Source organism: Micrasema longulum, unplaced genomic scaffold (genome assembly GCF_059751315.1).
Source record: "Micrasema longulum isolate JH-2025_06_02 unplaced genomic scaffold, ASM5975131v1 h1tg000406l, whole genome shotgun sequence".
In the NCBI taxonomy this organism is placed as follows: Eukaryota; Metazoa; Arthropoda; class Insecta; order Trichoptera; family Brachycentridae; genus Micrasema; species Micrasema longulum.
Window position 1 is genome coordinate 1,310,778 of NW_028277606.1, and position 15,539 is coordinate 1,326,316.

The 15,539-nt window shown below is 33.3% G+C and overlaps 2 protein-coding genes across 4 annotated transcripts in view; one reads left to right on the plus strand and one right to left on the minus strand.

Annotated features, from left to right (window-relative positions):
* LOC148281813 (cytosolic carboxypeptidase 1-like) overlaps positions 1-12,522 on the plus strand; it is a 205,160-nt gene extending 192,638 nt beyond the window's left edge. For all 3 annotated transcript variants that reach the window (XM_088226090.1, XM_088226092.1, XM_088226091.1), the window contains 4 exons: positions 443-613; positions 6,679-6,855; positions 9,291-9,406; positions 11,650-12,522. In XM_088226090.1, the coding sequence (XP_088082216.1) occupies positions 443-613; positions 6,679-6,855; positions 9,291-9,406; positions 11,650-11,722 (537 nt within the window). In that variant the 3' untranslated portion in view covers positions 11,723-12,522. The remainder of the gene's footprint in view (positions 1-442; positions 614-6,678; positions 6,856-9,290; positions 9,407-11,649) is intronic.
* A 2,426-nt stretch (positions 12,523-14,948) lies between these two features.
* Positions 14,949-15,539, minus strand: part of LOC148281815 (dicarboxylate carrier UCP2-like) — a 39,392-nt gene continuing 38,801 nt past the window's right edge. The window contains exon 10 of the mRNA XM_088226096.1: positions 14,949-15,161. Within this exon, the coding sequence (XP_088082222.1) occupies positions 15,053-15,161 (109 nt within the window). The 3' untranslated portion in view covers positions 14,949-15,052. The remainder of the gene's footprint in view (positions 15,162-15,539) is intronic.

The following is a 15,539-nucleotide window of genomic DNA, read 5'->3' on the forward strand; positions in this document are numbered from 1 at the left end:
GAAAACCGGAAAGTTATTTTAAATAGAACTTAAATTTTTGTTTTTAAAAACAAATCTTAGTATTTTAAATCACACAATTTATTTATGTAATTTTCTTCAATTCTTAGTTATTATACTATGCCTTAAATAATAGTTTAATTTTTTTTAAACCGGACAAATATTTCAAACCATTTTTTATGGAATTAAGGTTTTTGAGTTTTTTTAGAAATAACATTTTTTTTCTACAGCATATTTTTAGCAAAATGTTAATGTCGTCGAATGGTCGATATGAATATTAAAATGTTGCAAATTTCCCCGTGAACAAGTTCTAAATACCATGATCAGTAGCTTGAGCTGTTCATCTCTTAACTTATCCTAAAACTATACAAAAAAAATGCAAAAAAATATCCCAATACCTTTGGCCAAATGTCCTGATGTTTTTTTAAACAATATTTTTTCCCAGGGTCTCTTGGAGTACATGAGTCACGCCCTTCGGCGCACGGCAGCTGTGTATTGCGACTTTCATGGCCACTCGAGAAAGAAAAACGTCTTCTTGTATGGGTGCTCCAACGCTGAAAGCTGGTGCAAAACTGACAGAGACAAGTCAAAGGATGAAGATAGATACAAATTTATGGTAAGTAAAATTACAAATCGACGCAATAAGATCGTCAGTAATAAGTAGTGATTACAATTTGGCGGTAATTTTCTTTTCTGTATCCGTTACCTTACTTCTGGATTCCAACTAACAAGTTTGATTAGATCTAGTCTTGTTTTTTTTCAACATTTAACTATTTGTTTTAGTTATTCATCGTTCTTAGGATGGATCGCCTTGAAAAAAAATTATTAAAAATTTATTTAATCGGGTTGTGGTCCCGTGGCTTGTATTGCGGACTCACGAACCAGAAGTCCGAGGTTTAATCTCTTCTCTACCCCAACTTGATTCCCGTTTTTGAATAGGTAATAGAACTCATTGGAAATAGACTCAAGATTAAAAATCTGGTGCAGCCCTCCCCTCTCAGTAGCGACCCACGGGTTGGAAAACTTTGCAATAGGTAATTAAAAATACAAAAAAAACTAAAGCTCAAAGCTTTAAATTTATAGATTAAGATTTAAAGCTTCATAACTTCAACATCGAAACGGAGATTAGTAATTGCTTTTAAACTTCCTTTTGTAAAGTAATTATAATGTCGGTACGTTATTATTTCCTTGTTAGTTTATTTTTGTTTTATCTGAAACAATCATGTTTATTTGAGGTGTTATTTTTCCCACAAATTAATTGGGTTCGCACATGCCTTTCTCGTTAAAGTATTCTGGTGAATTAACCGCAGAACAAACGTGTGAATGTATCGTTAAAAACATTTTGATAATTTATTAAAATACGACGGTCTTCAATTTGGCAAAGTAATAAAAATGTCTAATATGTTTTAAAAAAATTACATGTATTATTTAACTATGTGGTACCCAAATTGCTCTGTAGAAAAGCTAAGACTATTATTTACAAAACTCTCCTCAGACCGGCATATGGTACCACATGCTGGGTTATGACTAAAAGAAATAAAAACATGGTATTGGTATTTGATAGAAAAATATTAAGGAATATATTTAGTGCTGTCAACCAAACCGGGGTGTGGAGGAGACAAATTAATCATGAATTAGAGGCACTATGTGGTGAACTCAACATTGCACAATTTATAAAAATACGAAGATTTCAATAGTTGGGCCATGCGCACGTAATGAATGATAATCGTACCCCCAAAAAAAACTCTTTATACCATTTCGGAAGGCAGACGAAGCAGAGTCAGACCAAAATTAAGATAGTTGGATAGTGTGGAAATTGAAATTAGAGCGATTGGCCTGACAAATCGGAGAAGAGCCGCAGGGCGCAGGGAGGTATGGAGACATATTCTGGAGGAGCCAGGGTCCACAACGGGCTGTAGCGCCACTGATGATGATGATTTAACTTTGTCAAAAACATGTATTTATATTCTTTTATGTTATATTAAGACGTTAGGATTTTATTAAAACGTTATTAGCTGGGTCTACGAGAAAAATACAACAGCCTGTACGGCGCAGAACAGGACAATCGGACAATTCAACGATTCGACCGTAGTTTGAATACACGACGACGCGTGTTACGAGCGAGTTTGCGAAAAATATTGGAATTGTTGAAGGGCGAACAAAATAATAAAAATGAACGAGTTTAACCCGGCATTTCCATGGCTGCTTCTCCTGCTTAGATAGCCTGCCCGTCTATCTCTAGGACAATATCTCGGTCCATTGTCCTGTCCTCTAAATTCTAATTTACATGAGGACAATAGGTCATGTTTTGTACATTTTTGTATTTTGAAATATTTTTTTTTTTTTTTTTTTAATTAAAAAAAATAAAAACATCGATATGTCGCTTCATCACCATACCATAATTTCCTGATAATCTACGATTACCCGAATAACATCAACTAACTACAGACAACGTGTGCCCATTGTGAAAATAACCCTTGTGAAATATCAACGCACGGTCGGCACTGAAAATATTCGATAATTCGTGTAATTAGTTTAAATGGTGTTTTAATGTTAATTCTTTAGGAAGTGCACACATACGCATACGGGTACTCTAATAAAAATATTATATACATAGTTTACAGTTTGTTTAGTACATGTTCATAATATTTTTTTACTGCCTTATATAAAATTGTATTATTTGACTTCGCCTTCTTTCTAAATGGGAGTCTGTTTTTTTCTGTGTTGACTCTAATTATTTATTTATATTATTTTACATTTTTTGTGTTATTTTTTTTATACAGAATAATGTTTCCTCACTGGGGTGTCCCGTGCCGAGGGAAACATTTTTCAATAAGTATAATGAAACATGATTATATACTGTTAATAATACTATTTTAACATCTTTTGTAAAAGTTGTCTAAATCATTTGTTTAGTTTTGTCTGGTAGTTTATTGTATAATTTCAGTCCATGGTTTATAAGTCTCGGTTGTCTTTTTCTCGTTTTAAAAGGTTGTATATGATATTTTTCTGATATTCTCATATTGTGTTCATGTTTACTACAGTTTTTTTCAAGTTTTAATTCTTCGTCTACAGTTACATCGGTGGCTAATTTATGAATAAACTTTAAGGATTCTAGTTTAAAGAGTTCAGTTACATTTAATTGTTTAGTTTGTTTGAAAGGAAGGTCATAAACTAATTTCATTTTGCTGTCTTTGTAGTCTGTTTATATCATTTTGATTTCCTGTTTCCCATAGTAGTTGAATATAACATAAGTTAGTTTTTACATAGGCTTCATTCATTAAAAAATTTTCCTTTATTGGAACAAAGTTTTTGATTTAAAAAAAAAGACTCGATAATGTCGCCACTTTGCTAATTAAATTGTTGATATGAATTGTCTATGTCAATCGTCTGTCTATTGTTAGTCCTTTGTATGGAAAATGTTCAATTTCAGTTAGTCGTTCATTATTTATTTAAGCATCTACTTTATGACATTTTTTTCTAGATTCAAAATGATTTAATATTACTATGGATTTAATTCGTATTTTGAAGAAGTTGGTAGGTAAGTACCTTTATTATTTATGAATATGAAGAGACATGTGCTTAACATGTTGCAGAAGATGCAGCTAGTATCTAAATATTCCTCGTTAGCATCTTCTGAATGTTCTTCGTAGTCTGGCATCACGGCTTATGGCAGATATTATCCTAAGTACTGTGTTCGGCTTGGCTTTAATCCGTAAATGTGATGTATTAAACATCACCTGGTTGTTCCGACCCACACATTTAAATTGCCGCTCGCCCTTTACAGAAGGCGGAATGTTTACCCAGGGCTTGAGCACTTAGCAGCGCTGTTTACCGTCCCGGTGCTGGCGCTGAATCCGCGCTTGTAATATGAACATCTTGATCTCTGCACTTGCGCGCTGGGAAGGGTACACTCATATTATCCCCGCCTCATTACCCGGCTATCTCATCAGCGTGATACTGCAACCGGCGCTCTAGGATTTTATGGCTCACTCCTCCTTATTCCTGATCCCGAAGGCGATACGCCTCAAGTTTGTGTAACATGCTTCTTACAATGTCTCCTCTCCCACTTACTTACACTTAATCAACGTGGAAGCTACATTAACCACCGTACATTCTAAATTCACGGGCGATAATCTTCCGACGCATAAATTAAATAATGATTTCTTTATCAAAACGTTCGTTTAAGATGTTGTTCGCTCTTGTAAACATCTGGTAAACGGCCAGTGCTTTAGAACTCCGCCGTATGATTCAGATTCACGCGGGTTCACGCAATGGCTCTGTACTTGCGGGTTTTACGTTATACGAGTATTATTAAGTTTCTCAACTGATCGACGCGATATCGCTTATGCACATACTCTTATGTGCCGGGCGCGTGTTCCGCTGACGCAGATCTAAGTTACAGCACGGTCGCGGCCGTCCACCATCCGCGCCGTGTAAACTGTCCCGATGCTTTCAAAGAAAGCGGATGGTGAAACCAAAGGGGTTTTAAGATCTGCCGCTGCATCGAACGCGTAGTCAAATCCTCTCAACCCCTTTACACGGAACGTACTTCTCGTGTCCGGAGTCGGAAGGGAAATGTATGATCTTCGGCCGCTGAACGCACCGATGTAATGCACCTATCTGGAGACCGCCATCGCCGGAGCTCTCTCACCCGAGAATTTCTTCGTCCTTTTTTACCTCATTTTCCTCCGCCGCGTCTATTGGCCGCGGCTTTTAATAGGAGGCTCGTAAAGTGTTGTTCCTTTATTTATATTAAAAGAGACTCGCAAATAGGAAAAGGTCGGGGTCAAGGAGTCCCGGGACGCGGACGGTCGGTGTACCTACTCTATTTTTAGTCCCCGCGGACCTTTGTCGCCAGGCGCTGGTAATGGCGCTTCCCTGACACTCGGCAATGCCGTGTGGCGCTGCTCTGGCGTGTCGCTAATGTCGTGATATAACTGTCGCGCTGCGCTGTTACTAGACTTATCTGACTGTATTCAACTTATCTGACTAAACCGTGTGGTTAATTTCATTTGAATCAATATTTTCAATCTTATTGTTCTATCGTAATTTTTTTCAACGCCTTATGCCTTTAGCAAAATATTTAAACAATATTTTTTTAACAAAATACAAAACACTTGTGTTTATATAAACAACACGAACAAAAATTTCAGCGGCAAACATAGAGAAAATAAAAATTATCAGCACCTAAACCTGCGAGACAAAATAACAGAAGACAAAAAAAACATTTTGGTGAGACAAAAAAATATGTTGTTCAGACCTCTCTGGGGTCAGCAGTAAAATAGCCAATTTAGAAATCGTGTCATTAAATACTTCATCATCATTATCATTCTATTTTTCCTACCAAGTGGCGCGTACGTACTACATTGTTGAATAAAATGCAGCGCATCTCGATAGCTGTTACCGGAAGGTAAGGTGAGCAGTCTTACGCTTCGGGCGCCAGTCCAGTAACAATAAAATATTTCAGTTTAAACAACCTTTAAAATAAATATTTCTCTCTTTTAAATAAAACATTTTTGAGAAGAGAATATGAAAGCTTAGGCATTTACAGGGTTTATGACCTGTCATTGGCTGGTTTAAGTGGCCACTTTACACACTGTGTAACATTCACCATTCTGCATACGTTTAAACATCCAGATTTCCTCAACTCTTTCATTTGTTGACTTTTGTAAAGTAAAAGAGCTGAAACAGGTCATAAGTCCTGTAAATGCCAAAATTTCCATATTCCCTTATCAAATTTTTTTTCCCTCTCTGTTGCAGAAATTTAGATCTAAATAACTCCCCAGGGAGGAAACCCAGCCTGACGGCTAACATTTGAACATACTCAAAACGTTATTGAATATTTCAAGTCCACGCTGCCAGTAATCGAACCCAGGACCTGAAGAATGATAGGCGAACGCGCCAACCGCTTCTCGACGAGGCGGACTTATCTCCACTCGATTTCCTTATTCAAGTTTTTACCTGAGAGAATCCGTCGAGTCGAAAACACTCGTCCAGGGTTCTGGTTTTATTTCATACAAAATTGTATTCTTCATCCGACACAGGAAAAATACTAGACCGTTAGAATGAACGCATATCCACCTCGTGATGCATCTAGAAGTTAGTGCGTTTGCCTCCCACGTATAAAGTCCCGGGTCCGATTCGACATAAAAATACTGTTTTTTTTTGTATGAACAAGGAAGCTCAGAGCTACGCGAAAATGGGAATAAAAACGTTTTCTTACACGTGGTAAAAGTTAGAGCATTTAATTGTTCGGCGAAATTTCTCGAAAATTAAAAAAAAATGCCCTACCTTGCAACGTCACAGGTTTCAGCGACCACGTCGTGTTTATAATACCAAATAATATGTAGCGATGTTATGTTGTTGTGGCAACCGGCAACAGATTTCCGGTTTCCGGGGTAGCCATATTTTTTCGACGTTTAGCGGGCATAAATAATTTGTACGGGGTTCAAAACTTTAAAATATCAGAAACACTCAACGACTGAAACTCCTAACATCGCGCGCTATGTAATTTTGAAGTTTCGGTGGGGATTATTAAAATTACAAAACTTCAAGCGATGATCCAACTTTTTTTTTCTTAGTTTAACACTTTTTTTTAAACCACTGTACTACCTCATTCCCAATAAAGTAACTTCGGGTGTGCATCCTGGAAGTCTCACTTTACATCTATTCCTCCAGGTACTCCCAGTGCTGATGCACCGCCTGTGCAGCACCTTCTCCCTGACCAGCTGCAGTTACCGCGTGGAGAGGGAGCGAGAAGCCACCGCCCGAGTCTCCGTGTGGCGCCAGCTTCGAGTGCCTCGCTCCTACACCCTCGAAGCTACGTTCTGTGGCTTCGATCAAGGCCCTTATAAGGTTTGTCTTTATTCATATACCCACACATCAAAAGGGAAGTAGTATTGCTTACCCTTGGTGTTAAAATTATCATACGTAGTACCTCATCATCATTCCCTTTCCGCATTAGTTTTAGAAAATTGAATTTATTTCAGTGCCTGAAATATGTTCACTTAAATAGGGAATTATTTAGTAATAGTTCAAATCGTATTAACAATAGATCCGATAGTGTACTGTCAGTTCCAGGATGCAGAACTAAGTTCGCACAGAGGCACTCCTTGCTTGTTGGTCCAAGATCCTTCAATCTTCTACCTAATGAATTACAAAACACTAGATCACTGGTATAGTTGAAAGTAGGTTTGAGGTCTTGGATTAGCAAGGAAGGAACAGATAGACACTTTTTTTTAAAAATAATTAAAATAAAATGCATACTGCAAATAATCCCTATTTTCGTAATATCAGCATATTTTAATTTTCTTATCTTTTCATGGTCATGTCATACCATACTTATATGCTATAAACTTATTAATCATTAAAAAAGGAATGGCCCACGCTCAGACGCTGAAGTCTTTGTGGGCATTTTTTTTCCAAATTAATTTAATTCTAAGATGTATTTTTTCAAGTGTATTTTTGTAATTAAAATTCTATGTATATGTCTGGAAAAAAAAATATAAAAAAAATAAAATAAATATAATGGTGCATAGGGCACCGCATTGGTGCATCAATTGCAGCGTATCTTAATATTTTTTTGTTACATAAAGGTAAGATGATCAGTCTTACGATTCAGATACTAGCCCAGGGACTATGAAATATTCTAGTGGAAAAACAGCTTTTAAATCAAATATTTCATATCAGTTATGTCGGAAATAGAATTCAACACCTCTTGTATGGTAGGCAAACGCGCTTACCATTACATTACGAGGTCGATGCGTAGTACCTAAAAGGGGCGAATCGTCTAAATAAGCGATTATGGTGTATGGTGTATGTACTAGTTATATTATATATTATTTCCTTTTTTTTAAACTATTTTTTTAATAGTGCTAAATTTGAATAAATTTCCCCGAGACTGACAATAATTTAACAGTGAGAGTTTTTTTTTATATAAATTATACAACACAAAGTATTTTACAAGTATAATACGTTGAATTAAATTACCAGGACTTACAACAACTCAATTCGGGACATAAATAATATTAACATTTAGAAAATAACACATATTGAGAACAACAAAGAAACAAAGCAAGTTTAGCACCTTTATAACTAAATATAGTACAACAATATATAGGCCAAAAACCTTTTCTTACACAAGCAGAATAAATACATTAAAAAAACGCTTTTAAGAATAAAAAAAGTAGTGAATCTACTAAGGGAGATAAGGTCATTAACATCACATGCCATGCAAATGATGCTGCCATAGTGATGACATATCCATCTCAGTTAGTAAACATCTGGATGCCTAAGAAATGTCGTATAGTACAATGAACACATGATTATTGGAAACATAATTCGGAAATACAAAACGTGTGTCAGACCAAATCATGGTGTATATAACAGAGGCGAGGATAGATAGAGAAAAAATAAGTGCTCAGAACCTCAGAGATGAAAGTACTAAAGGCACTCGAAGGGAAACCCAAAAGAGGCAGGATCTAGAGTCAAGAAGTTAGACGGAATTAGTAACCACTTCTTTTTATTTGTTAGTTGACCATTTTATAGGCAATATATTGCATCGGCCTCGAGAGGGGAAGAAATGAAGTCAATGTTCAAAATCTCAAGTCTACAAAAATGTAGAAATAACATTGACTCCATATGTGTAATTTATTAAATGTCTTGATTGATGTACCATCGTTACTAGAACAAGTGGCATTCAATGTTCCGATACGCTGATTACGAAATAGTAATGTGCTGTTCCTTGATCAGCACAGCACAAACTATGGCTTGCATGCACCAGTGTCCCGATTGTGTCGCATTGTAAACCGAGAAGTCGTTTTGGTGTAAGTCTTTCTAGATTTAAACAATCACTTAGATAGACCGGATCTTGTCTTGAGGTAGTAATTACTATTAATTTTTTTGTCCTAACTTTAATTTTCTTAAGTTGTATTTTATTTCAATTGTACCTGTATATATTATAGATAGATGTATTAACCATTGTTAAATGGTCTAAATAAGTCCGTAAATAAATTAATAATAAAGAAAATATCGGCTACTTGTAATTTCGTTTCTTCTCATGAATGAAACAGAAATCTGTTAAAACTGCCGTACCGTATTTTTCATTTTTAACTGCATTTTCACAATTCATAATAAACTTTGATTTTAACAAAAAATAAATTGTTTGAGATTGTTAAGCCTCTTCAACAATCAAGTGCGTAAAAAAATATTGTTTGTCCTGCCAAGGTACGGGTTAAATTAAAAATTGCGTCATTGTTTTTATTTATCTTATTACCGGTTATAATTCTCAGGGTTTACAAGTCAACACTCAACACCTCCAAAAAGTTGGAAATGACTTGTGCGCCGCTCTGGATGCTCTCAACGACCAACTTCCGCCAGACCTTCGCCTTCTGATCGATCAAAGCGGGTAAGGAAATAATTTCGACTTGCATAATACTATAACAGTAGTCAATTTCTTCTATATCTTTTATCTCTCTCTTTTCTATTTTTTACCATCCTTTTTTCTCCTATCTTGGTTCTTCCTTTGCCTAAGCAGATTTTGCTCTAATTTTGTAGGAATTCTTTGATGACGCTTACAAGGTGTAGATTCCAACCGCCGGTGCTTTACTTCGCTAAAAAAATATGATTCGATGAAATGGCTGTTGAACAGTACTTTTGCACTTTAGTCTGTTTTTGGGTTGTATTTTGTCATATCCTGTGTCTACCGTCCTTCGTACGTAATGTACATAAATATATATCTAATCATCAACTGTGGCGAATTTGTCGCTGTCGATGTGTAATGTGTTTGTATGTACATATTTCGTTTTATGCCTAGGAATGATGAAAGCACTACAGCTTCTGAATCTGATTTATAAAGGCAAGCTTTCGATGTCGTATATTAATTTACGTGTGATATTCTTGTACCACTACTTAAACAAACTTTTGTGTTTTCGAAATATTTAGTATTGTTTTTTGTTGCTTTAATTAACATGTCCATGTTTTTAGTGTCATGTCATCATGTTCAACTGAAATACATTCTACATTATTAAAAGACAAAACATAAAAAACAAACACAAGACTTCTCCCCCGCAGAGTAGGCCATGATGTCTTATTCCGAAGCACTGGAATTTGTCTAAATTTACACCCCATCGCGCATTGTGATGTATCACTCTCTCATTAATATTCCACGGGGATTTTGGCTTCCGGCGATTGCTTCAATCATCTCGTTCTTCCTAGAAAACCTTCATCCCACTTCCATCTCACCTTACACTTGCCTTCTTCTCACACCCACTACGTAATATTTTATTTTTACATTTGCATTTTATGGCAATAATTGTGTTCTTCCTGTTCCAGGAAGAACTGATTTTTTATTTAATAAATTCTTAAATTCGGCTTATTCTGAATAATCATGGAGTACTTAAATTACAAATTCAAGTGTTAAAAAGAAATCCGCTTAACTTTTATTCGTATTTTTTATTTATACATACATATTTTAATTTTATACGTACATAACTTTTGTAACATTAACCTAATACGGATTTCCATTTTAGCATATAATACGTAGGTGCACATGCTTTATCTGATTTTAGTACATTTATGCATAAAAAAATACTTTGTTATATTATATGTACATATCAAAATTTTAAATACTCGTATAACCCATGTTTACATTTTGAATAAGGAATATCGGTGTTTTAAAATATTTATTTAACTTTTTATACATAATGTAAATGAATGGCAATTTCTTCCAACCAACGATATACTCGGTACAATGAAATAGCAAACATCATTGTTTTCCCTCACAATTTTTTGTTCGCTGAAAATAATTTCATAACTGATATTTTATCGAGAATAGAGGTCAAAAAATATTAAAAGTAAAATGAGGAAGTCCAGTGCCTCGATAAATTGAATATCTTTTCTTACAAGCGGTAAAAATTAGAGCATTTGATTGTACTACGAAAGTTCTCCAAAATGTATGAAAAATTAATAAACATCAACTACTTTAAATGACGTCACAAGCCCTGCAGTTCCTAGACTTCTTTACTCTCTTCCCTAAAATCTCTGTTGTAGAATTTCATTTAAATAATGTTCTGATGGATTTCCGGTTTCCGGGAAGCCAACCCACAAAAAAGGACAACTCGCCGAAGAGAACTAGTGTCGTCACGCGCGAAAAATCTTAGCGATGATAATGCGATACATACGAATTAAAATGTGTTTATTTTGGCTTAGTATGATAGTCTATTAAAAAATAAAAATGTATGGAAAAAAACACTGAACACCCTTATTTCATAAATTACATTTTTTGTACTCTGAACACGTTGGAGTTTTATATTGTGTGTTTCAAAATAATTTGTTTTTTTTATCAATGTATATTATACCTCGATTAATACGATAGTTGAGATTTATTATATCGAATTTTCTCTCCTACTCGTACTAGAAATAAAATATACTCAAACTAGGTTTACAAAATATAATTTATTCCAGTTTCTCTAATTCTGTTTTACAAATAACAAACAAATCGAGGTAATTGCTTACTGAAATTCCTTATTTGAAATTTCTAACTACTTTTATTTTTGCTGTTGATTTTTGTGTCACTAAAAATTGTATTTTATGCACCCTTTAGATTATAATATTACATTATACATTTATTAACATTTTCCTCGTCTCCAGGGGCAGATATGAAGATAGTGACGGTTCTAGTGCAGAGAGCCCCCTCTCTGATTCAGACGTCGAACCAGATTAACATGGCATTCTTCGAGACCCAACACAAGAGATCGGTTTGGGCGAATCGTATTAAAACAGTATTTATTGTCAAATTGATCTACTATCACGTTCTTAAAGATAAAATTATAATCAAGAAAGAAATGAGAGCTTAAAATCAAAATTTAAAAAACGATTAAATGCGATATTACTGTGCTTCAATTATTTTGCATCAAGAACAGATAGAAAATATCGCTGCTTGAATTTTCAATGTGTCATACACAAAAATAATACAAGGGATTTTTAAAATTGGTATTTCAAAAGAAGGTAAATTTCCTTTCGTGGATAAAACCCTGTTTTCTCCTTCATTATGACACTAGTTATTTTAAATTTAAAAATTATTTATGTACTATATCAAACTACTTAAGAATTTATGTAACGCTTCCTAAAGAGAAAAAAGATTAATGAAATTAAAAATTTGACTAATAGGTGTTATTATTTATAACGCCTATTCGCTTATTACTAATAATTATAATTAATGTAGTAATAAATGTTCAAAATGTGATTAATGTTTATGTAGCTGTCGAACATAAATATTATAATGTTTGCTCAAACAGTGTTAAATTGTTTAATTAATTTACTAAACCAATGCAAATTGCATATTTTTCCCTGCTATTTAAATTCCACTTAATAGCTAATATTAATGTTTAATGATGACCCATTATTATATTGCTTTGTACTTTTATTTGTGTTTTACCATGTAAAATTGTATTGTTTATTTTTATTATTGTATTTGAGAATTTGGTTAGTATTTATTGTTCTGCAATAAAATTTTATTCGGCATTTGGTTGTTTTTTATTGATATTTTTCGTCCTTAAACCCCTAATATAGTATGTTTATAATATTATTTAGGTACGAATAGGTGATTTTTTTAAGTTCATTAATTTCTACCATTATTCATCCGAACTCAATGATCGTTATGTTCGTTTCATTTTATTTTTATTTTTGATCGGAAGATGGCGGTAATGTCGCTGTCATTTTTAATTTTATAAGTTCCTGAAGCTTCAATTAGAAAATAGTGTCATCAAAGGGGTCTGTCCGCACCCGGTGGTGCTTAGGATACTGCATTATTATTGTTTACACTAAATGCAACGTATATTGATCATACAACACATGAATGCCTATCAGCCTTACGCTTCAGGCGCCAGTCCAGGAAAATATGAAATAAGTTTTCATGTTTATCTTGTGTTACATTCGTTCAATTTCTGTGCAATAAGATAGCCGCCATGCAACCAGTAAGATGTTAGGCTACATACTTATTGGCTAAGTTGATAATAAAAAATACTCACGTTTCCGTTTCTTCAAATGAGGAAGTTCAGCGCTACGGGAAATTAGACATTTAAAATGTATTTTTACACGCGATATAAATGAGAGCATTTGATTTAACGGCTAAGTTTCTCGAAAATGCATGAAAAATTTACAAAAATAAACTACTTTGAACGACCTCACTAGTTCTTCTGAATCAAACAATGATAGAGAGTTGTGATCGATTTTTGGTTTACGAGAACCCAACCCACCAATCAGCAGAATTCACCGAAGAGAACTTATGATGTCACGGACAGGGTAATTATAAAATTACAAAACTTTCGGCTTAGTTTTCTATATTTTTTCAAAGCATAACCCGCTAAAGCCTCTATTTTATAAAGGCTTTTATCAAGGTGAGAAAGAGGGGATATATAATGGAGATTATGAAAATATACCACAACACCCAGACGTGTTATTGAGAAAATAATATTTCTTGTTTTTTTTCTTGCATCTGGCGGGAATCGAACCTACAACGCCAGTTTCACAATTAGCCGAGTTTAAACACTTTAATAATATATTAACTTTTTTTTTAAACACAACTTCCTCATTGTACTGAGAAGTTTCTCGAAAATATATGAAAAAAATAATAAATTTCACAGGTTCTAATACCCAATCTTACCACCGTTATTATGTGTTGTGATGAATTCTCGGTTTCAGGGTAACCATTTTTTTCAACGTTTAGTGTATTTTGAAAACTACGGGGTTCTACTTTTAAATGTCAGTCTTTCCATTCTCATTGCCATCGCTGGTAATCGCCGTATAGTTATTACATCGCTACCTCCGCCTACTAACAGTCTCATTTTATTATTTTTCTTTACTATAGAGTGATTATAATGCCAAACAGACGTTTTCAAAAAATGTTAAAAATGTGCTGAAAATAACACAACGCTACAGCTGATTTGATACTTTCAAACTTATTGTTGAAATCTCAGGACTTTTGGGAAATTCAAATATAAATCATTTCAATTTCTTGAGTATTTATTTGATTTAACATGTTTTCAAAGCATAAAACTATTTTCCTAAAGTCTTCTTGAAACACGACATTTTTTTCCTTTAAAAAATAAATTATACAAATTTCTTGGTCCAGCCAAGTAAAACTATAATTACATATACAATAATTTCATAGGTAGATTTTATAAAAATAATAATAATAAACATTCATATTGAAATAAAGGTAAAACGTATTATTATTAAGGGAAAAATCACACTGGAATTCTTAAAATCACAGAATGAAATACACCTATGGCCATATTTTGTGTACACTAATGTGTCTTAAAACAATAAACACTTTTATTTTAAAAATTTAAATATGCTATTTAGTCCTGAAGTCAGTGTATTCCAGGTTTTTTTTAAATAAAATTTTAATTATTTTACAGATTGGCTAGCTATAAAATTTTCTCAGAAAAAATAAACAATGAGATGTATTTGATAGAATTTCATTTTTACAAAATAACTTTTACATTTTATACGTTCAATTTTTCAGTTTTTAAATTACTTTGTTTATTTCTACGTTTTTATTTGACCGATCAACACTTTCACCCCCTAATGGACATCTTCAGAAGCGTATACATTCCTAGTTGGTCAAACGGACAAGTCTGTATATGAAAAAATCCTATTATTATTTTATGCTCCTTCATTGAATTAATTTATGTGACTTTGTTTTTAATTTTTTACATTATAATATTTATATTTATGATATTTTATTTAATTGAGTATAATCTTAATATAAATTTTTCATCATTTAATACAAATTGTTACATTACTTATACAAAAAGTTTACCTAAGAATTTACTTGTAAAAACATAACTCATAAAAAGTAGCATAATTTTCCAAGTTTAAAAATAAGAAGGTGTATCATAAACAAAACATTCTAAACATTTTTTTACGATATTTAACATGTTTCATTTTTCCCAGGACACAAACAAGTGGTGCCAATTTTTTTATGGTTCTTTTGCTCGGCCATTTAATACCTACTACAATTAAATAGACATTTTTGTGTTCATTTTATTCAGTCGTCTTTTTTCTGCAGTCTAGAAGATACATACTTTTTAATCTGTTCGTATGTTATCCACATACAAATATTCCAGGACACTAACCGATAAAAAGATGGTGTAAACCTGAAAAAAAAACAGTTACTTTCGATTAATTTTATGACCAAATCTGATTAAACTGTAATACTTGATTTATTTTTTGAAATATAAGCATATGTGTTTGCATCAATGTTTAAGTATAAATGTTTAATAAAGTTTTGTTTGAATATTTAAATCTAAAGATTTACATAGAATGCATAATATTTATTTCATGACCATAACATACAAAAATAAGATGATTCTCCGTCTAGTTTAAGTCAAAAATCGTGTACTGAATTTTTTTTCACGAAAGTTAGGTTGACAATTGAATTTTCAAATCGCGTTTATATTTCAAATTATAAATCACATTTTTTTAATGTACATATAAACCCAGAATCATCACGTGAGTTAAAACTCGTAAACGTC